At 48.1% G+C, this 27,817-nt stretch overlaps 1 protein-coding gene across 1 annotated transcript in view; it reads right to left on the minus strand.

The window, feature by feature from the left end:
• The window catches only part of LOC121278088 (equilibrative nucleoside transporter 1-like), a 330,852-nt gene that overhangs the window by 118,880 nt on the left and 184,155 nt on the right, over positions 1-27,817 (minus strand). The window contains exons 4-6 of the mRNA XM_041188151.1: positions 10,093-10,227; positions 8,635-8,732; positions 3,300-3,393 (exon numbers count right to left, since the gene is read on the minus strand). Coding sequence (XP_041044085.1) covers positions 3,300-3,393; positions 8,635-8,732; positions 10,093-10,227 — 327 coding nt within the window. The remainder of the gene's footprint in view (positions 1-3,299; positions 3,394-8,634; positions 8,733-10,092; positions 10,228-27,817) is intronic.

Consider the following 27,817-nt stretch of genomic DNA (forward strand, 5'->3'; position numbering starts at 1 on the left):
ACCCTATCTATGCCCCTCATAATCTTATACACCTCTATCAGGTCCCCTTTCAAATCTCACTGCTCCAAGGAAAACAACCCCAGCCTATCCAATCTTTCCTCATAGCTCAGGCCCTCCAGCCCAGACAACATCCTGGTGAATCTCCTCTGCACCCTCTCCAGTGCAATCACATCCTTCCTATAATGTGGTGACCAGAACTGCACACAGTACTCCTGTTGTGGCCTAACCAGCGTTTTAGACAGTTCCAGCATAACCTCCCTACTCTTGTATTCTATACCTCAGCTAATAAAGGCAAGCATCCCATATGCCTTCTTAACCATCTTATCTACCTGTCCTGCTACTTCAGAGATCTGTGGATATGCACACCAAGGTCTCTCTGATCTTAAGTAGTTTCCGGGGCCCAACCATTCATAGTATAATCCCTTGCCTTGTTAGCTCTTCCCAAGTGCATTACCTCACACTTTTCTGGGCTGAATTCCATTTACCACTGCTTTGCCCACCTGACCAGTCCATTGATATCCTCCTGCAGTTTATGGCTATCCTCCTCACTATTTACCACCCACCAATTCTTGTGTCATCCACGAGCTTCTTGATCATACCCTCTATATAACGTCCCAAACATTTATGTACACCATAAACAGCAAGGGCCCCAGCACAGAACCCTGTGGAACCCCACTGGAAACAGGTTTCCAGTCACAGAAACATCCCTCTACCATCACCCTCTGTTTCCTGCCTCTCAGCCAATTCTGGATCCAACATGCCACTTTGCCTTGGATCCCATGGGCTCTTACTTTCTTGACCAGTCTGCCATGAGGAACCTTATCAAATGCCTTGCTAAAGTCTATGTAGACCACATCAAATGCATTATTCTCATCAACATTCCTGGTTACCTCCTCAAAAAATTCGATTAAACTTGGCAAACACGACCTTCCCTTAACAAATCCATGCTGACTGTCCCTGATTAATCCATGTCTCTCCAAGTGCAGATATATTCTGTCCCTCAGAATTCTTTCTAGTAACTTCGCCACCACCGAGATTAGACTGACTGGCCTGTAATTTCCTGGTCTATCCCTTCCTCCCTTTTTTAATAATGGGACAATGTTAGCAGTCCTCCAGTCCTCTGGCACCTCACCTGTGGCCAGAGAGGATTTGAAAATTACTGCCAGGGCCCCTGACATCTCTTCCCTTGCCTCCCTCAACAGCCTGGGATACATCTCACCCGGGCCTGAGGATAATCTATAATTCTCTACCTCCTTGTGCATCCAGGTGTCTCATTTTGCTGGGCTGGGCCTGAAGACTGAAACTGTGGCCTAAACCCTTAAACCTGTGTTCCACTGGTGGCTAAATTAGCTTCTGTCTCAGTCCTTTACTCACATAGGAATGGTATCAGAGGTCACTTGACCATGACAAGCTCACAGTATACAACAGGGCAACCATCCACAAAGGCATTTCTCCAAGCAGCTCCTCTTTCAGGAAAAGAAAAACAATACATCACATGCACTATCACAAGCAGTTGCAGGGTACCCCCATCCACCCTCTCTAAAGGAAGTGATCACGCACGAACGGAAAATTGTTCACTCTAGTCTGTCTCACGTTCAGCTGTCTCTACAGCATGCACATGTAATCTTTAAAGCATTCATGTCTTTTAATGGTAAGCATGTGGCTGGTTGTTGGCTGGTAGTCTGGTGTCTGCTGGCTCCTAAGGTGATAATGCCGCTGCTGTGGCAAGTGCTGCTGCTGAACAGATGCATTTGTTGGAGAGCAGTTGAGCACTGGGACTGATGGCCATTCAGTCCCTTGTTCAGTTGGTGATATTAGCTCTTCCTCATCAGCTGCCTTCTGCAAAGGAGCAGCTTCCCTGGTTGCATATATGTGTCTGCAGTTGTGACAGTATATCTGGTTGTTCATTTTCACTGCGTACAATTGAGGTGAGAGCTGCTTTACACAGGTCCCAAGTTGCCGAGTGGGCTGACTTGTTGAGTGCGTTGAATGGTTGCACTCTGACCAGCTCTCCAACTCCCAATTCTGGCAATGATTTGGCTGCTTTATCAAAGTGAAATTTGGCTCTGTTTTTTTGCTTTGATCTTGTCACTCACTCTCCTGCTACTATTTCTGGCTTCAGTAGTTTTTAACTATTGGGTGTCATGTGACATTAGCCAATGGACTGGACTACATTCCGGTCTTCACAAGGTGTGTTTCTCCACTTGACGATTGCCTTGTACACATCTGTGTTTCATCTAGTCAAGATTTTTGATGATCTCTTTGGCAATTTTCACCACTGCCTCAGCCTTTCCATGGGGATAGTGTGGAGGTGATGTGCAGTGCTGAACTTCCCAATCATTCATCTACTGTCTGAATCATTCATTCATGAATTGTTCTGTAAACAGTTCTTCCTCTTCTCCATTATCTTGTGCTTGGAAGACCTGAGCTGCCTCTCAGCAGACTGCAACGCCTCATCAGATCTCCCATCAATACTCTTCAGCTGATGATTGATCACTTCAGAGCCTCTGCACATCTCAATAGCTTCTTTTCTATCAGCATATGTGCCCTCAAGGTGGGATCTCTCGTTCCTAAGACAATCCTATCTATGATCAGATCATCCTTGAGTTACTCAAACTCTCAAGGTTCAGCTAGACAGTGCAGTCACATACTAATCAATATTCCTCCCCACTTCCTGAGCTCTGGTGTTGAACACATGGCGCTCATAAATAACAATAGTAAAGGGTTCAGAAAGGATCTTCGAGGTCTCCAAAATTTCACAAGACTGGCTTTTCTGCTCCTCAGTTGGGTCTAGGATGCTATAGAGCTTGTTGCGCTCTTTCCCCAGCATTGATAACAGAGTTGCCACTCCTATTTGTTCAGATTTATTGTTTAACGTGGTGGCAATTTCATCATTCTGCCATTGAGACAGGAAGAATTTCCTATTCATTCCTAAACCTGCCTTCATCTACACAGGAGCTGGTTCAAAGCCATACTGACTCACCCAGCAGTCAACGTCCTGTACAAGGTTGCAGACTGAATTGAAGTTTAATTATTTTTGACTGTTTTGGACTGTGGCTGGCTTTCTTCCAGTTATCAAAATCCACTCAATTTCAGCTGCACACTTCTGATACCATGTCCATGTGGTGGTCAAAATAGATTGCCTCAATCGTTTACTCACAATGGATCACAAAGGTCCTATGACTATGGCAAGACACAGTGCACAACAGACAACAGTGCACAAAGACAGTTCCCCAGATAACTTGAGGCCTAAAACCTGAGCCCTTAGGCCTGAGAGCTGATCTGTTCTACATTCTCACCTTGTATGATGAGGTTGATCTTGCAGATCTTCTCTTGCTCGTTGTCCTTCTTCCATTCATTTTTCCCTTTATTAAAGTAATATCGAGAGAACTCCTGAAGGAGGATTGAAAAGATAAATGGATAAGGTGAAACATTGTCCACACTGCAGCACCTTGCTGAACTAGGCCACACCAAAACCCCTCACTGAAGGAACATTCTCCCACAGCAGAAATATTTTCCACAGAGGCCTTCACTGCCCTCTACCTTCTCCCTTCTGTCTCCACTACCTATTTACTATCTCACTCAGGAGCCTAGATTGAGCTTAACGTAGGGTAAACAGAGGTCAGAAACTAGTGTTACCAACTAGCTGGATGCATTCCTGGAGGGTTTATTACATGACAATTCCCTGCTAACTGTTCCATCCAGTAACAAACAGCTGTCCTTCTCCATCAGTAATATTGTTATCACCACTAAATAAAAATAGTCAAAGAGAATGAGAAAAACACAACCATTTTTATTGCCAATGTGGTTATTTTCTCTCCTGAGGTTTTCCTCCTAGTGCTATCCTGGAGATTAAAATCCATAATCTATAGGATCAGTGAAGCAAGTTCAAAAAGTAAATGAACTCCTCCAGTTCCTGTGTAACAGGTTCGAGGGGACTGAATGGGCTCCTCCTGTTCCTGTGTAACAGGCTCAATGGGCTGAATGGCCTCCTCTTGTTCCTGTTTAACAGGCTTGAAGGGCTGAATGGGCTCCTCCTATGAGACCATAAGACGTAGGAGCAGAAGTACGCCATTTGGCCCATCGAGGCTGCTCCGCCATTCAATGAGATCATGGCTAATCTGATAATCCTCAACTCCACTTTCCTCCCGTTTCCCCATAACCCTCGAATACATTACTGATTAAAAATCTGTCCAACTCAGCCTTGAATATACTTAATGACCCAGCCTCTACAGCCCTCTGCGGTAAAGAATTCCACAGATTGACTACCCTTTGAGAGAAGAAATTCCTCCCCATCTCTGTTTTAAATGGGTGCTCCCTTACTCTGAGATTATGCCCTCTGGTCCTAGACTCTCCCACAAGTGGAAACAACCTCTCAGCATCTACCCTGTCAAGTCCCCTAAGAGTCTTGTATGCTTCAATAAGGTCACCTCTCATTCTTCTAAACTCCAATGAGTACAGGCCCAACCTATTCAACTTCTCTCCATAAGAAAATTATCCATACCTGGGATCAACCTAATGAACCTTCTCTGGACTGCCTCCAACGTCAGTATATCTTTCCTTAGATAAGGGGACCAAAATTGTTCACAGTATTCTAGGTGTGGTCTAACTAGTGCCTTGTATAGTTTTAGCAAGACTTCCCTATTTTTATACTCCATTCCCTTTAAAATAAAGGCCAACATTCCATTTTCCTTACCTATTACCTGCTGAACTTGTATGCTAGCTTTTTGGGATTCATGCACGAGGACCCCCAAATCCCTCTGTGCTGCAGCTTTCTGCAGTCTTTCTCCATTTAAATAATATTCAGCTCCTCTATTCTTCCTGCCAAAGTGCAGAACCTCACATTTTCCCACATTATATTCCATCTGCCACGTTTTTGCCCACTCACTTAACCTGTCTATATCCCTCTGTAGACTCCTTGTGCCTTCCCGCCTATTTTTGTGTCATCCACAAACTTGGCGATAGTACATTCACTTCCCTCATCCAAGTCATTAATATATATTGTAAATAATTGTGGCCCCAGCACCGATCCCTGTGGCGCTCCACTAGTTACAGGTTGCCATCCCAAAAATGCCCCCCTTGTATCCCAAATTTGCCTTCTATTAGTTAGCCAATCCTCTATCCATGCTAATATACTACCCCCAACACCATGGACTCTTATCTTATTAAATAGCCTTTTGTGTGGTACCTTATCAAATGCCTTTTGGAAATCCAAATATATTACATCTACTGGTTCCCCTTTATCTATCCTGCTTGTTACCTCCTCAAAGAATTCTAATAAATTGTCAGGCATGATTTCCCCTTCATGAAGCCATGCTGACCCTGCTTGATTAGGTTATGTATTTCTAAATGCTCTGCTATTACATCCTTTATAATAGACTCTAACATTTTCCCAAAGACAGGTGTTAAGCTAACTGGCCAAAAGTTACCTGTTTTTTGTCTCTCCCCCTTTTTGAATAAGGGTGTTACATTGGCAGTTTTCCAATCCTCTGGGACTTTTCCAGAATCTGAGGATTCTTGGAAGATTACTACCAGTGCATCCACTTTCTCTGCAACTATTTCCTTTACCATCCTAGGATACAACCCATCAGGTCCAGGGGACTTTTTGGCCTTTAGCTCCATTCGTCTCCCTAGTACTGTTTCTTTAGTGATAGCTATTGCATTTATTCCCCCCCAACCCCTTTTGCCCCATGATTATTTAATATTTTTGGAATGCTATTAGGGTCTTTTGTGAAGACTGATGCAAAGTATTTATTCAACTCCTCTGCCATTTCCTGGTTCCCCATTATTATTCCCCCAGCCTCATTTTCTCAGGGGCCTATATTGACTTTGGCTCCTCTCTTTCTTTTTATATATTTAGAGAAGCTCTTACTGCCCATTTTTATATTACTTGCTCGTTTACCCTCAAAGTTTATTTTCTCCCTTTTTTTTTTGGTCATCTTCTGTTGGTTTTTAAACTTTCCCAATCCTCTGGTTTACCACTGATCATTGCCATATTGTATGTTTTTTCTTTCACTTTGATACTATCCTTAATTTCCTTGGTTAACCATGGTTGGTTTATCCCCTTCCTACAATCCTTCTTCCTCACTGGGTTATCTCTTTGTTGTGAGTCATGAACTATTTTCTTAAACGTCTGCCATTGTTCATCAACCATCTTTTCTGCTAAACCCCTTTCCCTGTCCACTCCAGTCAACTCTGTCCTCATTCCTTTTATTTAAGTTTAGCACAGTTGTTTCCAAACTAAGTTTCTCACTCTCAAACTGAATGCTAAATTCCACCATGTTATGATTATTGTTTCCAAGGGGATCTTTTACTCTGATATAATTTATTAAACATGCCATATTACAGATCCAAAACAGCCTGATCCCTGGTTGGATCCATGACATATTGTTCTAGGAAACTGTCCTGAATACACCCTATGAACTCTTGCTCTTGGCTACCTCTGCCAATTTGATTTTCCCAATCCACATGAAGTTTAGTCACCCAAGATTAATGTGCTGCCTTTTTTACATAGGGCCTCATTATCTCTTGATTATTCTCTGCCCTACAGCATAGCTACTGATAGGGGGTTTATAGACAACTCCCACCAGTGTCTTCTTCCCTTTGTTATTTCTTACCTCTACCCATATGGATTCCACATCATCCGTTCCAAGATCATTTCTTGCTATCGTACTTATTCCATCTCATCCTTCCTGCCTGTCCTTTCGAACAGTCACATATCCCTGAATATTTAGTTCCCAGCTTTACTCTCCTTGTAACCATGTCTCCGTAATGGCTATAAGATCGTACCCATTAACCTCTATTTGTGCCGTTAATTTATTTATTTTGTTCTGAATACTACGTGCATTTAAGTAAAGAGCCATTAATTCTGCCTTTTTACCATTTGTTCCCCCTTTAACCCTATTTGCTGCAGCTTTTTAATGTTTGTACACTCTGTCCCTTCCTGTCACACTCTGGGTATCATTACCTAAGTAGTTGCCCTTCAAGGCTGTCATATCCTTTTGCTTTGTAAGCCTACGTATCCCCTCTCCAGAACCCTCCCCCCCTCTATTTAGTTAAAGCCCTCTCTATAGCCCTAGTTATTCAATTCACCAGGACACTGGTCCCAGCAGTGAAGGTGTCTCACTAGAACAGCTCCCTTCTACCCCAGTACTGGTGTCAGTGCCCCATGAACTGAAACCCATTCCTCCCACACCAAACTTTGAGCCACGTATTTAACTCCTTGACTTTATTTACCCTTTGCCAGTTTGCCCGTGGATCAGGTAGTAATTCCGGGTAGTATTACCTTGAAGGTTCTGCTTCTTAATTTAGCTCCTAACTGTTCAGTTCCTTTCTGTGGAACCTCCTTTCTAGTCCTATCAATGTCGTTGGTACCAACATAGACGATGACAGCTGGATCCCTCCCCATTCACTCCAAGTTCCTCTCCAGCTCTGAGGAGGTGTCCTTAACTCTGGATCCGGGCAGGCAACACAAACTTCAGGATTTACGCTCATGACTGCAGAGGACAGTGTCCATCCCCCTAATTATACTGTCCCCTACCACCACTACATTCCTACTTCCTCCCCCGACTTGAATGCTCCCCTGTACCATGGTGCCATGGCAGTTCACCCATCCTCCCTGCAGTCCCCACTCTCGGTCCACGCAGATTACAAGAACCGGGTAACTGTTGGACAGCCGCGGGGGTCTGAGTCTCCCCGAACACTGCCCCCTGGGTCCATATACCTGCCTCACCTACTGTCACACCCTCCTGTCCCTGATCACAGCCCAATTTGAATGACCTAATCTGACGGGTTTGTCTGTCTCCTGGAGCAAAGTGTCCGGGTAACTTTCCCCCTCCCTGATGCGGCACAATGTCTGCAGCTTGGACTCCAACTCCTCTTCAACTCAGATCCGTAGTTCCTCGAGCTGCAAACACTTGGTACAGATGTGTTCACTCTGGATCACCTTGGTGTCCAGCAGTTCCCACATGCTGCATCTGCAACACATCACCCATCCTGCCATCGCTATCGTATTACATTCAAATTAGTAACTAGTTACTCTAGTATCCCTGCTCTTTACACTTTATTGAAATTAGTTATTTACACCAGTATCGAACTTATACTTAACAAGAAATTTTTGAGAAAGAGAAAATAGACTAGAGATCTAAACATTAACTATACACCTTAATTTTAACGCAAAGATGAGAATTACCCACCAATCCAACTCTCCAAACAGCTGCTCTCCACGCTCTTTTTAAATGAAGTTTCCCCACTCTCTGTTTCAAATAAAATCCACACACTCGTCCGCTCTTCTGTTTCTGTGTAACAGGTGTGAGGGGCTGAATGGCCTCCTCCTGATCCTGTGTAACAGGCTTGAGGGGCTGAATGGCCTCCTCCTGATCCTGTGTAACAGGCTTGAGGGGCTGAATGGCCTCCTCCTGATCCTGTGTAACAGGCTTGAGGGGCTGAATGGCCTCCTCCTGATCCTGTGTAACAGGCTTGAGGGGCTGAATGGCCTCCTCCTGTTCCTGTGTAACATCCTCGAGGGGCTGAATGGCCTCCTCCTGTTCCTGTGGGTGAGAATAGGTGATTCCTGTTCTGGCCTCCATGAGAGGTATAGTCAAGTTATAACTCACTGAAAATGGGGGAACTCACCAAATGGGGGAGTGCGAGATATGTGAGGATAGCAATCAAGATGACCACACAGGCTGTGTTGAAATACCCAAAAGCACTTTCATTCTGGGAAGAGCCACCTACAAAAGGAAAGAGCATTTCAGCAACAGACCGAGCCAGGTTACACTATCGAACTCATCTTCTGTCCCAGTAAAGACACCCACTCTCCCAAACCCCGTCCCGTACTCCCACCCCCACCTCACCCCATCCCCAACCCCAAACCAAACCCCATCCCAAACCCCATCTCAAAGCCCACCTGTCCCAAACCCCATCTCATCCCAAACCCCGTCCCAAACCCCATCCTGTCCCAAACCCCATCCCAAACCTCGTCCCGAACCCCGTCCCGAACCCCGTCCCGAACCCCATCCCAAACCCCATCCCGTCCCAAACCCCATCTTGTTCCAAACCCCGTCCCAAACCCCGTCCCAAACCCCATCTCGTCCCACACCCCGTCCCAAACCCCGTCCCAAAACCCATCCCAAACCCCTTCTACACCGTCCCCATCAAACACTCCCAGGACAGGTACAGCACGGGGTTAGATACAGAGTAAAGCTCCCTCTACACTGTCCCCATCAAACCCTCCCAGGAGAGGTACAACACAGGTTAAGATACAGAGTATAGCTCCCTCTACACTGTCCCCATCAAACACTCCCAGGACAGGTACAGCACGGGGTTAGATACAGAGTAAATCTCCCTCTACACTGTCCCCATCAAACACTCCCAGGACAGGTACAGCACGGGGTTAGATACAGAGTAAAGCTCCCTCTACACCGTCCCCATCAAACACTCCCAGGACAGGTACAGCACGGGGTTAGATACAGAGTAAAACTCCCTCTACACTGTCCCTATCAAACACTCCCAGGACAGGTACAGCACGGGGTTAGATACAGAGTAAAGCTCCTTCTACACTGTCCCCATCAAACACTCCCAGGACAGGTACAGCACGGGGTTAGATACGGAGTAAAGCTACCTCTACACTGTCCCCATCAAACACTCCCAGGACAGGTACAGCACGGGGTTAGATACAGAGTAAAACTCCCTCTACACCGTCCCTATCAAACACTCCCAGGGCAGGTACAGCACGGGGTTAGATACAGAGTAAAGCTCCTTCTACACTGTCCCCATCAAACACTGCCAGGACAGGTACAGCACGGGGTTAGATACAGAGTAAAGCTACCTCTACACTGTCCCCATCAAACACTGACAGGGTAGGTACAGCACAGGGTTAGATACAGAGTAAAGCTCTCTCTACACTGTCTCCCAGGACATTCCCATTTTGCAATGCCTCCCAGCGTATTGGAGGATGTTTGTGACAATACTGTTGGGTGCACTTTGCCCTCCCTGTTGGGGTGCTGCCATGTGATTGGTTGGCGTGCTGGTTGAGGATGACAAGCGTGAGTTTGAGAACTGTGCCTCCCCTCTCCGTGGCCTCTTTCTTACTTGCGATCGCGCAGATCATGGCCAATGCTGCGAACGTTCCTGCCATTCCCTGGCCGCTCATGATCGGGGTGGTGTAGGCAGTGGGCAGTAACCCAGCCAACCCGAAGATACTGCCCTGAAGAATGGCTCCAAAACCTGGGAGAGAAGGAGAGGGAGAGAGATCAAAAGATGCTGAAGGAAATCTGCTTCACACCTTTCACCAAGACGGCCTTATTGGCTATCTGTTCTTGCCATTCCACTGAACTATAGAAGATTGCAACACAGACGAAGGTCATTCAGCCCCTTATAACTGTGCTGGCCCCATCCTTCTCTGCCTCGAATATCAATCCAATTTTTCCAAATGGATGTAATGTTTTCTCCCTGAATGCCTTCCTGTTGTCAAGCAGTCACTGGTCTAAGCACAGAAATTGATTTCATCCTATCTCTCTCCCCACCTACAGCCTGGGCCGAAATTCATTAGAGGTTAGAGGAACGAGGGGTGATTGATCTTTTTGAAACATTGAAGGTTCTGATTGGCCTTGACAGGGTAGATGCTAAGAGGGTGTTTCCCCTCCTGGGGGAATCTCGAACCATGGGGCACAGTTTCGAAACAAGGGGTCTCCCATTTAAGACGGAGATGAGGAGGAATTTCTTCTCTCAACAGCTCATTACGTTTGGAATTCTCTCCCCGAGTGGGTACTGGAGGCTGGATCATCGAACATGTTAAAGCTGAGTTAACTGGATAGTTGATCGACAAGGGAGTCCATGGAGGACAGGCAGGAAAGCAGAGTTAAGGCCATATCGGGTCAGCCACGACTGGCAGAGCCTGCTCAATGGGCCGAAGGGCATCTTCCTGTCCCTATATGTTCTCTCCTCAGTATAGGATCATTGGATAATGAGGCACACAGAGGAGACCATTCAGCCTCGCTGTAATCCACCAGCTCTTTGCAAGAGTTATCACATGAACATACAAATTAGGGATTAGGCAATTCAGCCTGCTCCGCCATTCAATAAGATCACAGCTGATCTGACTGTAACCTCCCGCCTACCCCCAGGTCACCTTTCAGCCCCTTGGTTAATCAAGAATCTATCTAGCTCTGCCATAAAGACATTCAAATACCCTGCCTTCAACACTCTCCGGGGAAGAGAGTTCCAAAGAGTCACGGCCCTCAGAGAAGAAATTTCTCATCGTTTCTGTCTTCAATGGGAGGGCCCTTATTTTTAAACTGTGACTCCTGGTTCTAGTCTCTCCCACACAGGGAAACATCCTTTCAGCATCCACCCTATCAAGTCCCCTCAGGATCTTTTATATGTCAATAAGATCACCTCTCGTTCTTCTAAGCTCCAATGGATACAGGCCCAACCTGTCCCAACCTCTGCTCGTAAGATAAACCCTCATCTCAGGTATCAGTCTCGTGAAGCTTCTCAGAACTGCTTCTAATGCATTTATATCCTTTCTTAAATAAGGAGATCAAAACTGTACACAGCACTCCAGACGTGGTCTCTCCAACTCCCAAAATATCCCTACTTTCATATTCCATAAACACCAACACTCCAGTTGCCTTCCTAATCAATTTCTGTACCTGTAGACTAAATCTTTTTGTGAATCATGTGCCAGGTCCCTCTGTACCCTGAGTTCTGCAATTCACTTAGTCCCACTCTTCTGCTCTTTTTTAATTGCTCTATAGATTTCTCCCCTTCAAGTAATGACCCAATTCCCTTTTGAAATTATTTCAGAATGTGTTTCCAGCACCTGTTCAGGCAGTGCCTCTACAATACAACAGCCTGCTGTGTAAAATAATTCACCTCATCTCCCCTCTGGTTCATTTGCCAATCACCTTCAATCTGTGCTGTCTGGTTATTGATCCTCCTCACCTTCCGTATTTGCTCCTGTAACCTTCTCTGCTCGAAGGGAAACAATCCTAGTTTCTCCCCCTTATTCACTCTTTGTAATTTTATCAACCCTCACAAATCTTTCATTCTTCTCTGCTAGAGTGGGAACAGTCCCTGTATCTCAAGCCTCTCCTCAGGATTACAGCTTCCCGGTGTCCCTGGTGGTTTTTCACTGCGTCGATAATAGGAACCTCCCTGATTTCCAGGCAGGGCTCGGGAATGACAAACTCCTGAACCTGCCCAAATCAGGGTGGGCTACGCAGCGCAGTTCAGTTCAGTGTTGTGCGATCTTTGAGCCAGGGACAAGTGCCCAGTGCACCTGCATGGGAAACAGTGCAAAAAGTCAATCACAGGGGCCCAGGAACAGGGCAGCAGGACAGACAGGAGTCCCGGGATAGGGAGAGAGGGCAGGGTGACATCCCAAAGAGGGAACCCAGGGAGAGGGGATGGTGAGAGGTCCCAGAGAGAGAGAGAGAGAGAGAGAGAGTGAGGACTGGGGGAGACAAACCTTTTGGGGAGAGGAGGCTCCAAGCAGTGGCAGTGCTGCAGTTGACAGGCTTCAAGTGGTGAGGGCTTGGGAAACGCCTTTGGAAGCTGAGAAGGCAGCAGAAGGCTGGTGACTCCATGCTCCAAGCCATTTGGGCAAACGTAACCCTGGGCATGGCTGAAGGCTTGGAGCTGTGCCTGCGAGTTGGTGCCGGAGGGCAGGCTTGGGAACACCAGGGGGATGTAGTCTCGGGAGAAGAGATTGAGACCCTGGGAGGTGAGCAGTCACTGAGGCAATCTGAGTCAGAGCGAGGTTTGGAGGCAATTCTGAGGCTAAATCTTTTCACCTTGTCGCCCGACCTCACCGGGGACCCTCACCCGACCTCACCGGGGACCCTCGCCTGACCTCACCGGGGAGACTCGCCTGACCTCACCGGGACCCTCGCCCGACCTCACCGGGGACCCTCGCCCGACCTCACCGGGGACCCTCGCCCGACCTCACCGGGGAGACTCGCCCGACCTCACCGGGGACCCTCGCCCGACCTCACCGGGGAGACTCGCCCGACCTCACCGGGGACCCTCGCCCGACCTCACTGGGGACCCTCGCCCGACCTCACCGGGGAGACTCGCCCGACCTCACCGGGACCCTCGCCCGACCTCACCGGGGAGACTCGCCCGACCTCACCGGGACCCTCGCCCGACCTCACCGGGGACCCTCGCCTGACCTCACCGGGGAGACTCGCCCGACCTCACCGGGGAGACTCGCCCGACCTCACCGGGGAGACTCGCCCGACCTCACCGGGACCCTCGCCCGACCTCACCGGGGACCCTCGCCCGACCTCACCGAGGAGACTCGCCCGACCTCACCGGGACCCTCGCCCGACCTCACCGGGGACCCTCGCCCGACCTCACCGGGGACCCTCGCCCGACCTCACCGGGGAGACTCGCCCGACCTCACCAGGGAGACCTGCCCGACCTCACCGGGACCCTCGCCCGACCTCACCGGGGAGACTCGCCCGACCTCACCGGGGAGACTCGCCCGACCTCACCGGGACCCTCGCCCGACCTCACCGGGGACCCTCGCCCGACCTCACCGGGACCCTCGCCCGACCTCACCGGGGACCCTCGCCCGACCTCATCGGGAACCCTCGCCCGACCTCACCGGGGAGACTCGCCCGACCTCATCGGGGAGACTCGCCCGACCTCACCGGGACCCTCGCCCGACCTCACCGGGGAGACTCGCCCGACCTCACCAGGGAGACCTGCCCGACCTCACCGGGACCCTCGCCTGACCTCACCGGGGAGACTCGCCCGACCTCACCGGGACCCTCGCCCGACCTCACCGGGGACCCTCGCCCGACCTCACCGGGACTCTCGCCCGACCTCACCGGGGACCCTCGCCCGACCTCACCGGGAACCCTTGCCCGACCTCACCGGGGAGACTCGCCCGACCTCACCGGGGACCCTCGCCCGACCTCACCGGGGAGACTCGCCCGACCTCACCGGGACCCTCGCCCGACCTCACTGGGGACCCTCGCCCGACCTCACCGGAACCCTCGCCCGACCTCACCGGAACCCTCGCCCGACCTCACCGGGGAGACTCGCCCGACCTCACCGGGGAGACTCGCCCGACCTCACCGGGGAGACTCGCCTGTGTCACTGGGGAGACCAGATTGTGAGTTGCTGAGAAATCCAAGGGTCATACTTGCTATTTCAGGTGTAGTGTGGGTGTCGGAGCACAGTTTGCCTGTTAATTCACATCTACCTTGTGCTGATTCTGAATGGCAGAGTGTGAGACCAATATTGTAAATTCTTCTATTTTCTGGAATTTGGATTGTAAAATTTATTTTCTTGGCTCAAAGTACATAGGATCTTGTGGCTTTATTCTCTTAGCAAGGACTTGGCATCTCAAAAACTTTATCTAGCTTAAACAATAAGTTCCTGGTCCCTAGGCCGACCAGATCAAATATTTGGGGGTCTGGTCCAGGATCATAACATAAATTGGGGGCTCTTGTGGGATTTCAAATCCACAGACAGATACGAGTACTGGGACTTTTTTTTAATTCATTCACAGGGATGTGGGTGTCACTGGCTGGGGCAGCATTTATTGCCCATCCCTAGTTGCCCTTGAGAAGGTGGTGGTGAGTTGCCTTCTTGAACCGCTGCCATCCGTGTGGTGTAGGTACACCCACAGTGCTGAAGTTAAGGCTGATAAGAAATAAAAACAGGAAGTGCTGGAAAAAACTCAGCAGGTCTGGCAGCATTTGTGGAAAGAGGAAGAGAGTTGATGTTTTTTTGCTTTTATATTAAGGATGATCAGGTTTTCATGGTGACTTTTACGATACTTATTCAAAGGCAGAATAGCTTTGTCAGTCGCCATGACTTTTCTGGCGAGGGAGGGGAAGGTTTCTCCCTGAATGATTGGCAACAATTAACCAAGGCTGGGTTAATCACATTTACAGAAAAGTTGAAATTAGAGCTAAAAGCAGGGGCTAAGAAAGCAGATAAAATCGAGGCGGTTGCACAGCATCTTGGGTTGGAAAAAGGAACATTGAACCCAGATAGCAATTCAGCCGAGTTGGCTCGAACTCAGTTGTGGATGAAGCAGCGTTGGGGCAGAAGAAGAAATGAAAAGGCTTGAATTGGAAAAAGAGGAGAAAAGGAAGAGTAACAGGAACGGAGATGTGAGGTTAGCAAAGGAGGAAAGAGATAAGGAAGAAGATGGAGAGCCTCAAAGGAATAAAGAAATGAGACCTGGCTAGATTAAAGGTTAGGTCACAGGGTGAGAGAGAGGTTAATAGTTTGGATGACGAGTTGAGTCCTACTCTGAGCTCTTATATAACTGGAAATCTTCACCGAATGCCTAAATTCACTGAATATGGAGTCGAGAGGTATTTTATCTCATTTGAAAATGTGGCTACAAAGCTAAAGTAGCCAAAGGATGCACAGACTTTCTTTTTGCAGAGCAGTTTTGGTGGGGGAGGTTATGGATGTGTACTCTAGCCTTTCAGCTTAACAATCCTCAGATTCTGAGGCAGTTAAAACTGTAGTACTTAACACTTAAAATGTTGTGCTTTAAAGAAAAGACCAAATGAAATGTTTGTGGAGTTTGCTAGGGGGGTAGGAAATGTTATGGAACCGACGATTTCAGGCAGTGAAACTTGAACAGAATTTTGAGATAGTGGGAAAGCTAATGATAATGGAAGAATTTCAAAACAGCATCCCAATAGCCATTAGGTCACACCTGGATGACCAGAAGGTTTCTAAGGTACGGGAAGTAGCAGTTGTGGCAGATGGGAATGATGTATCACATAGGCTGCTAGGCATAGTAGATCTCCATTTGTATAGCCACAGGAATTTGGAGGAATAGAATAGAATCTATCTAGCTTTAGGGAGAAGGCAGAAGTTGTTTCAGTTAGTGAAAATGATAGAGGATAAAAGTGATGTAAAGAAGCCAGTATGCTTTTATTTCCATACTCCAGGGCATATAAAAGCAAACTGTTGGAAGCTGAATGGTAAATTGTTGGTAGTAATAGGGACATTTAAGAAGTCCTCAGAAATGAGGCCACCAATGAAGTGGACAGGTGTTAAAACAGTGGCATTGGTGCAAGCATCAGGAACTTGCACAGAGAAATCTGCATCGGAAAGTGAGACATGAGAGAAACCCAGTGCTATGAATATTTTACAGTAGGAATAGATTGAACTGTAAAGGATTATAGAGTTTATATTAGAAGGAAATGTCATTCCATTTTTATCCGAGAAAGAGCCTAGGAAGACTGTTATCGTGAGGGGTACTGGTTTGGCTCAGGGCTTATCGCTTTCAAAGGATTGAGACCTTTCTTTGAAAAGCTCACTGAATAGAAATGTGTTAATCCAGAGTATTGTTGAAAAGTGTGTGTCTTTCCCATGGTATAAAGTAAATTTAAATTGAGCTCTTATGAAGGAGCCTTGTGTGGTTGGAATTGCTTCAGAATTACTCATTGATATAGTGGGCCAAATAGATTTTACACAACCTGGGGCGGGGTGTCACAGTGCCCCACGGGTAAAAACAAGGAGCCTATTTGTGATCCAGTTGAACCAAGAATTGACTCCAGAAAAAATACTGGCGAGTCCACCTCGGTAACGGATGGTACAGAGGTCATACAAGGGCCTATAGAATTGTCAACTGAAGCTTTTCAATGGGAAAGACTGAGGCCTCCAAGTGACCTTAAAGGGATAGCAACACCTGATACCAAACCAAAAAATGCTGGCTAGTTTTGACACGCAGGATACAGCATTAGGAATCCAGGCAAGTGTACAGTTAAGATGCACTGCAGGGATTCGCCAAGGCTTCTTCGACAGCACCTTCCAAACACACAACCACTACCATCTGGAAGGAGAAGGGCAGCAGATAGATGGGAACACCACCACCTGGAAACTCCCCTCTGAGTCACTCACCATCCTGACTTGCAATGTTGTGTTTTGTGATTTGCATAGAAGCCTCAAAGTATTGGAAAGGAAGCGCAGGATGGGGAAGCAGTTGACCTCGCTCAAAAAGAATTAAGATCCTTAGGGGACTTGATAAGGTAGATACCAGGAGGATCTTTCCACTTCTAGGAGAAACTAGAACTAGAGGAAACAATTTAAGAATAAGAGGTCTCACTTTTAAGACAGAGATGAGAAATTTTTATCTCAGAGGGTCGTTGGTATTTGGAATTCTCTTCTCCAGAGAGCAGTGGAGGCCGGGTCATTGAATTGATTCAAGGCAGAGTTAGACAGATCTTTGATTGTGCCTCGAGGCAATGCCCCTTTATTTTATGATTTTTCAATTTTGAACAGACTGGAGATTTTGCAGTTTGAACTGAGATGGATCAAACTGCTTAAAAATGCAAATCCATTCTCCAAAGTGGAAGCCACTCCCAAGGGAGTGTGAAGAGAGAGACATTGCCTATAATTTGGACATCCATCGAAACTTGTAGCTGTCTAAGGGAGAGACATTATAAATGCAAAGTACTGGCTATTGAAACAATGGCTGCCACAGGCAGGCACACCCAAAACCTCTTGGAAATACACAATGGGTGAAGTATTTCAATGTAAGGCTGTCCAGCCACTAGCGAGAGATTGCAAATGACACAGGCGGAGTCAAGAAAGTCTTCAGCAGAGGAAACAGGCTGAGGGCTGCTCTCTCTCCCGTTCTCTCTTTTGGAATAAGAGGGTCTCCTGGTTCAAGAAACCAACTCTACCAGAAATCTACCCTGTGACCCAAGATCTCGTAATAATTGCAGCATCTTTTACATCTAACTGCATCCCAGAAACCAGGTAACCTCAACTGGTCACAGATTTTAAAATCTACGCCTTAAGGACAATCAGAGGATACTTAACCATATTTTTTTATTGGTTTCTAACTCCCTTTACTCCTAATAGTTGTGTGTGTACACGTGTGTGTGTGTGTGTGTGTGTGTGTGTATGCCTGTGCATGTGCATGCGTGTGTGTGCGCGTGAGTTTGTGTGTGTATGTGTATGAGTTTGTGTGAGTGAGTGTACATGTGAGAGTAAGTGTGGCTGTGTGAGAGCGAATGTGTGAGAATGAGTGAGAGGGTGTGAACTTGTGTGTGTATGAGTTTGTGTGTGTGTGTGTGTGTGTGTGTGTGTGTGTGTGAGAGAGAGAGAGAGTAAATATGAGTGTGTGGGTGAGTTTGATAGAGTGAGTGTGTGTAAGTGTGAGTGTGTGTCTGTGTGTATTGTGAGTTTGTGTGTGTACAAGATTGTGTGAGTGTGTGTGTGAGTAAGTGTGAGTATGTCAGAGTGAGTGTGTGTGAGAGTGAGTGTGTGAGAGTGTGAGAGAGTGTGTGTGTGAGAGTGTGTGAAAGTGTGTACGCGTTTGTGAGCGAGAGTGTGTGTGAGACCGAGTGTGAGTATGTGAGAGTGAGTGTGAGTGTGCGAGTGAGTGTGTGAGTATGAGGTGTGAGTGTGTGTGTATATGTTTGTGTGTGTATGTGTGTCTGTATATATGTGTGTGTGTGAATGTGCATGCCTAAGTGTGCGTGTGTGTAAGTGTGTGTGTGTGTGTGTGTGTGTCTATGTGTATGTGTGTATGTGTTTGTGAATGTGTAATGTGCGTGCACAGGTGTTTGTGTAAGTGTAAGTGTATGTGTAAGTGTATGTGTGTGTGAATGTGCGTGTGAATGTGTGTGTGCAGGTGTTTGTATGTGTATGTGTAAGTGTATGTGTGCATGTGTGAGTGTGTGTGTCAATGCGTGTGAATGTGTAAGTGTGAGTGTGAATGTGTGTGTGTGCATGATTGTATGTATGAGCGTGTGTGTGTGTGAATGTGTATGTTAAGCGTGAGTGTGTGAATGTGTATGTGTAAGAGTGTGTCTGGGTGTGAACGTATAAATGTGTGTGTGTGCTCGAATGACTGCGTGAGGGCCTAATGCTTGACGATTTGTTGTTATTATTTTTCTGGGCTTCAGTGGTTAATAAATTTGCTCTTTCTTTGACACGAGAAAACCTCTGTTTGATTAGCTCCTTATTGGCCGGAGCTGAAATAGTTAAATACATTCTGATTCGGAAAAGGTATATCCTTGTGTTACAGGATCTGAAACCTGTGTTGTGACTAGCTGGGGTATGAGTAGAGAGCAGATAGTTAACCCCTCCAACTAGCTCATAATGAGGCAGTCAGGAATATGGGGGTCAGACAGGAAAGAGGAGCTGACACCATATCCAGAGCAGCCATGATCTTATGGAATCATGGGGCATTATTCTCAGAGCAAGCAGCTGGGATCTCAAACATTATCAACTTTAAACAGAAAGTTTAATCTGGGGCACAGCCAGATTATAACTAAAATTTCAGGGATAGGCCCAGGAGAGCACACCAAAGCTTTAATGTCTTTTGATTTATGAAATGCTGAAATCGCACTCAGTCACCTAAATGTGGTCACACATTCTCACACAAACACAAGCTGCCTGCTCACACATTCTCACACACACACCCAAACACAAGCTGCCGGCTCACACATTAACACACACACTCACCGAAACACAAGCTGCCTGCTCAAACATTCACACACACACACACACCCAAACACAAGCTGCCTGCTCACACAATCACAAACACACACCCAAACACAAGCTGCCTGCTCACACATTAACACACACACCCAAGCACAAGCTGCCTGCTCACACATTCTCACCCAAACACAAGCTGCCTGCTCGCACATTCTCACCCAAACATAAGCTGTCTGCTCGAACATTAACACACACACCCAAACACAAGCTGCCTGCTCACACATTAACACACACACCCAAACACAAGCTGCCTGCTCACACATTCTCACCCAAACACCAGCTGCCTGCTCACACATTAACACACACACCCAAACACAAGCAGCCTGCTCACACATTCTCACACACACACAGCCAAACACAAGCTGCCTGCTCACACATTCTCACACACACACCCAAACACAAGCTGCCTGCTCACACATTCTCACAAACAAACCCAAACACAAGCGGCATGCTCACACAATCACACACACACCCAAAGACAAGCTGCCTGCTCACACATTCTCACACACACACCCAAACACAAGCTGCCTGCTCACACATTCGCACACACAGCCAAACACAAGCTGCCTGCTCACACATTCTCACACACACACACCCAAAGACAAGCTGCCTGCTCACACATTCTCACACACACACCCAAACACAAGCTGCCTGCTCACACATTCACACACTCACTCACCCAAACACAAGCTGCTTGTGCACACATTCACACACACACACCCAAACACAAGCTGCCTGCGCACACATTCACAAACACACACCCAAACACAAGCTGCCTGCGCACACATTCACACACACGCACCCAAACACAAGCTGCCTGCGCACACATTCACACACACACACCCAAAGACATGCTGCCTGATCACACAATCAAACACACACACACCCAAACACAAGCTGCCAGCACACACAGACACACACAAACACAAGCTGGCTGCTCACAAATTCAAACACACACACCGCCAAACCCAAGCTGCCTGCTCACACATTCACACTCACACCCAAACACAAGCTGCCTGCTCACACATTCACACTCACACCCAAACACAAGCTGCCTGCTCACACATTCTCACAGACACAACCCCAAAGACAAGCTGCCTGCTCACACATTCACACACACCCAAACACAAGCTGCCTGCTCACACATTCTCACACACACACCCAAACACAATCTGCCTGCTCACACATTCACACACACCCAAACACAAGCTGCCTGTTCACACATTCACACATACACCCAAACACAATCTGCCTGCTCACACATTCACACACACACCCAAACACAAGCTGCCTGCTCACGCACCCTCACACACCCAAACACAAGCTGCCAGCTCACACATTCTCACACACACCCAAACACAAGCTGCCTGCTCACACATTCACACACACACCCAAACACAAGCTGCCTGCTCACACATTCACACACACACACACCCAAACACAAGCTGCCTGCTCACACATTCACACATTCACCCAAACACAAGATGCCTGCTCACACATTCACACACATACCCAAACACAAGCTGCCTGCTCACACATTCAGACATTCACACGCAAACACAAGCTGCCTGCTCACACATTCACACACACCCAAACACAAGCAGCCTGCTCACAAATTCTCACACACACACCCAAACACAAGCTGCCTGCTCACACATTCACACACACGCAAACACAAGCTGCCTGTTCACACGTTCACACATACACCCAAACACAATCTGCCTGCTCACACATTCACACACACACCCAAACACAAGCTGCCTGCTAACACACCCTCACACACCTAAACACAAGCTGCCAGCTCACACATTCTCACACTCACCCAAACACAAGCTGCCTGCTCACACATTCAGACACACACCCAAACACAAGCTTCCTGCTCACACATTCACACACACACCCAAACACAAGCTGGCTGCTCACACATTCCCACACTCACACCCAAACACAAGCTGCCTGCTCACACATTCACACACACACACACACCCAAACACATGCTGCCTGCTCAAATATTCACACCCAAACACAAGCTGCCTGCTCACACATTCACACACACACACAAACACAAGCTGCCGGCTCACACATTCACACACACACACCCAAACACAAACTACCAGCTCACACATTCTCACACACACCCAAGCACAAGCTGCCTGCTCACACATTCTCACACAAGCTCACCCAAACACAAGCTGCGTGCTCACACAATCACACACACACCCAAACACCAGCTGCCTGCCCACACATTCACACACACACCCAAACACAAGCTGCCTGCTCACACATTCACACACACACCCAAACACAAGCTGCCTGCTCACACATTCACACACACACCCAAACACAAGCTGCCTGCTCACACATTCACACACGGACCCAAGCACAAGCTGCCTGCTCACACATTCTCACACAAACCCATCCAAACACAAGCTGCCTGCTCACACATTCACACACACACACCCAAACACAAGCTGCCTGTTCACACATTCACACACACACACCCAATCACACGGTGCCTTCTCACACATTCACACACAAACACCCAAACACAAGCTGCCTGCTCACACATTCACACACACACACCCAAACACAAGCTGCCTGCTCACACATTCACACACTCACCCAAACACAAGCTGCCTGCTCACACATTCGCACACACACCCAAACACAAGCTGCCTGCTCACACATTCACACACTCACCCAAACACAAGCTGCCTGCTCACACGTTAACACAGTCAGACCCAAACACAAGCTGCCTGCTCAGACAATCACACCCAAACACAAGCTGCCTGCTCACACGTTCACACAGTCAGACCCAAACACAAGCTGCCTGCTCACACATTCAGACATTCACACGCAAACACAAGCTGCCTGCTTACACATTCACAGACATACACACAAACACAAGCTGCCTGCTCACACATTCACACACACACACCCAAACACAAGCTGCTTGCTCACACATTCACACACTCACCCAAACACAAGCTGCCTGTTCACACATTCCCCCACACACCTCCAAACACAAGCTGCCAGTTCACAAATTTTCACACTCATATCCAAACACAAGATGCCTGCTCACACATTAACACACACACCCAAACACAAGCTGCCTGCTCACACATTAACACACACACCCAAACACAAGCTGCCTGCTCACACATTCTCACCCAAACAAAAGCGGCCTGCTCACACATTAACACACACACCCAAACACAAGCTGCCTGCTCACACATTCTCACACACACACCCAAACACAAGCTGCCTGCTCACACATTTGCACACACACCCAAACACAAGCTGCCTGCTCACACATTCTCACACACAAACACCCAAAGACAAGCTTCCTGCTCACACATTCTCACACACACACCCAAACACAAGCTGCCTGCTCACACATTCGAACACACACCCAAACACAAGCTGCCTGCTCACACATTCACACACACACACACCCAAACACATGCTGCCTGCTCACATATTCACACCCAAACACAAGCTGCCTGCTCACACATTCACACACACACACAAACACAAGCTGCCGGCTCACACATTCACACACACACACACACCCAAACACAAACTGCCAGCTCACACATTCTCACACAATCCCAAGCACAAGCTGCCTGCTCACACATTCTGACACAAAATCACCCAAACACAAGCTGCCTGCTGACACATTCACACACACACCGAAACACAAGCTGCCTGCTCACACACCCTCACACACCCAAACACAAGCTGCCTGCTCACACATTCTCACACTCACCCAAACACAAGCTGCCTGCTCACACATTCACATACTCACCCAAACACAAGCTGCCTGCTCACACATTCACACTCACACCCAAACCCAAGCTGCCTGCTCACAAATTCACACCCACAAACACCCAAACACATGCTGCCTGCTCACACATTCACACACTCACACCCAAACAAAAGCTGCCTGCTCAGACATTCTCACACAAACCCAACCAAACACAAGCTGCCTGCTCACACATTCACGCACACACAACCAAACACAAGCTGCCTGCTCACACATTCACACACACACAACCAATCACAAGGTGCCTGCTCACACATTCACACACACACACCCAAACACAAGCTGCCTGCTCACACATTCACACACTCACCCAAACACAAGCTGCCTGCTCACACATTCGCACACACACCCAAACACAAGCTGCCTGCTCACACATTCACACACTCACCCAAACACAAGCTGCCTGCTCACACGTTAACACAGTCAGACCCAAACACAAGCTGCCTGCTCACACAATCACACCCAAACACAAGCTGCCTGCTCACACGTTCACACAGTCAGACCCAAACACAAGCTGCCTGCTCACACATTCAGACATTCACACGCAAACACAAGCTGCCTGCTTACACATTCACAGACATACACACAAACACAAGCTGCCTGCTCACACATTCACACACACACACCCAAACACAAGCTGCTTGCTCACACATTCACACACTCACCCAAACACAAGCTGCCTGTTCACACATTCCCCCACACACCTCCAAACACAAGCTGCCAGTTCACAAATTTTCACACTCATATCCAAACACAAGATGCCTGCTCACACATTAACACACACACCCAAACACAAGCTGCCTGCTCACACATTAACACACACACCCAAACACAAGCTGCCTGCTCACACATTCTCACCCAAACAAAAGCGGCCTGCTCACACATTAACACACACACCCAAACACAAGCTGCCTGCTCACACATTCTCACACACACACACCCAAAGACAAGCTGCCTGCTCACACATTCTCACTCACACACCCAAACACAAGCTGCCTGCTCACACATTCACACACTCACTCACCCAAACACAAGCTGCTTGTGCACACATTCACACACACACACCCAAACACAAGCTGCCTGCGCACACATTCACAAACACACACCCAAACACAAGCTGCCTGCGCACACATTCACACACACGCACCCAAACACAAGCTGCCTGCGCACACATTCACACACACACACCCAAAGACATGCTGCCTGATCACACAATCAAACACACACACAACCAAACACAAGCTGCCAGCACACACAGACACACACAAACACAAGCTGGCTGCTCACAAATTCAAACACACACAGCGCCAAACCCAAGCTGCCTGCTCACACATTCACACTCACACCCAAACACAAGCTGCCTGCTCACACATTCACACTCACACCCAAACACAAGCTGCCTGCTCACACATTCTCACAGACACAACCCCAAAGACAAGCTGCCTGCTCACACATTCACACACACCCAAACACAAGCAGCCTGCTCACAAATTCTCACACACACACCCAAACACAAGCTGCCTGCTCACACATTCACACACACCCAAACACAAGCTGCCTGCTCACACATTCACACACACCCAAACACAAGCTGCCTGTTCACACATTCACACATACACCCAAACACAAACTGCCTGCTCACACATTCACACACACACCCAAACACAAGCTGCCTGCTCACACACCCTCACACACCCAAACACAAGCTGCCAGCTCACACATTCTCACACACACCCAAACACAAGCTGCCAGCTCACACATTCACACACACACCCAAACACAAGCTGCCTGCTCACACATTCACACACACACACACCCAAACACAAGCTGCCTGCTCACACATTCACACATTCACCCAAACACAAGATGCCTGCTCACACATTCACACACATACCCAAACACAAGCTGCCTGCTCACACATTCAGACATTCACACGCAAACACAAGCTGCCTGCTCACACATTCACACACACCCAAACACAAGCAGCCTGCTCACAAATTCTCACACACACACCCAAACACAAGCTGCCTGCTCACACATTCACACACACGCAAACACAAGCTGCCTGTTCACACGTTCACACATACACCCAAACACAATCTGCCTGCTCACACATTCACACACACACCCAAACACAAGCTGCCTGCTAACACACCCTCACACACCTAAACACAAGCTGCCAGCTCACACATTCTCACACTCACCCAAACACAAGCTGCCTGCTCACACATTCAGACACACACCCAAACACAAGCTTCCTGCTCACACATTCACACACACACCCAAACACAAGCTGGCTGCTCACACATTCCCACACTCACACCCAAACACAAGCTGCCTGCTCACACATTCACACACACACACACACCCAAACACATGCTGCCTGCTCAAATATTCACACCCAAACACAAGCTGCCTGCTCACACATTCACACACACACACAAACACAAGCTGCCGGCTCACACATTCACACACACACACCCAAACACAAACTACCAGCTCACACATTCTCACACACACCCAAGCACAAGCTGCCTGCTCACACATTCTCACACAAGCTCACCCAAACACAAGCTGCGTGCTCACACAATCACACACACACCCAAACACCAGCTGCCTGCCCACACATTCACACACACACCCAAACACAAGCTGCCTGCTCACACATTCACACACACACCCAAACACAAGCTGCCTGCTCACACATTCACACACACACCCAAACACAAGCTGCCTGCTCACACATTCACACACGGACCCAAGCACAAGCTGCCTGCTCACACATTCTCACACAAACCCATCCAAACACAAGCTGCCTGCTCACACATTCACACACACACACCCAAACACAAGCTGCCTGTTCACACATTCACACACACACACCCAATCACACGGTGCCTTCTCACACATTCACACACAAACACCCAAACACAAGCTGCCTGCTCACACATTCACACACACACACCCAAACACAAGCTGCCTGCTCACACATTCACACACTCACCCAAACACAAGCTGCCTGCTCACACATTCGCACACACACCCAAACACAAGCTGCCTGCTCACACATTCACACACTCACCCAAACACAAGCTGCCTGCTCACACGTTAACACAGTCAGACCCAAACACAAGCTGCCTGCTCAGACAATCACACCCAAACACAAGCTGCCTGCTCACACGTTCACACAGTCAGACCCAAACACAAGCTGCCTGCTCACACATTCAGACATTCACACGCAAACACAAGCTGCCTGCTTACACATTCACAGACATACACACAAACACAAGCTGCCTGCTCACACATTCACACACACACACCCAAACACAAGCTGCTTGCTCACACATTCACACACTCACCCAAACACAAGCTGCCTGTTCACACATTCCCCCACACACCTCCAAACACAAGCTGCCAGTTCACAAATTTTCACACTCATATCCAAACACAAGATGCCTGCTCACACATTAACACACACACCCAAACACAAGCTGCCTGCTCACACATTAACACACACACCCAAACACAAGCTGCCTGCTCACACATTCTCACCCAAACAAAAGCGGCCTGCTCACACATTAACACACACACCCAAACACAAGCTGCCTGCTCACACATTCTCACACACACACCCAAACACAAGCTGCCTGCTCACACATTTGCACACACACCCAAACACAAGCTGCCTGCTCACACATTCTCACACACAAACACCCAAAGACAAGCTTCCTGCTCACACATTCTCACACACACACCCAAACACAAGCTGCCTGCTCACACATTCGAACACACACCCAAACACAAGCTGCCTGCTCACACATTCACACACACACACACCCAAACACATGCTGCCTGCTCACATATTCACACCCAAACACAAGCTGCCTGCTCACACATTCACACACACACACAAACACAAGCTGCCGGCTCACACATTCACACACACACACACACCCAAACACAAACTGCCAGCTCACACATTCTCACACAATCCCAAGCACAAGCTGCCTGCTCACACATTCTGACACAAAATCACCCAAACACAAGCTGCCTGCTGACACATTCACACACACACCGAAACACAAGCTGCCTGCTCACACACCCTCACACACCCAAACACAAGCTGCCTGCTCACACATTCTCACACTCACCCAAACACAAGCTGCCTGCTCACACATTCACATACTCACCCAAACACAAGCTGCCTGCTCACACATTCACACTCACACCCAAACCCAAGCTGCCTGCTCACAAATTCACACCCACAAACACCCAAACACATGCTGCCTGCTCACACATTCACACACTCACACCCAAACAAAAGCTGCCTGCTCAGACATTCTCACACAAACCCAACCAAACACAAGCTGCCTGCTCACACATTCACGCACACACAACCAAACACAAGCTGCCTGCTCACACATTCACACACACACAACCAATCACAAGGTGCCTGCTCACACATTCACACACACACACCCAAACACAAGCTGC

This window comes from Carcharodon carcharias, chromosome 5 (assembly GCF_017639515.1).
Source record: "Carcharodon carcharias isolate sCarCar2 chromosome 5, sCarCar2.pri, whole genome shotgun sequence".
In the NCBI taxonomy this organism is placed as follows: Eukaryota; Metazoa; Chordata; class Chondrichthyes; order Lamniformes; family Lamnidae; genus Carcharodon; species Carcharodon carcharias.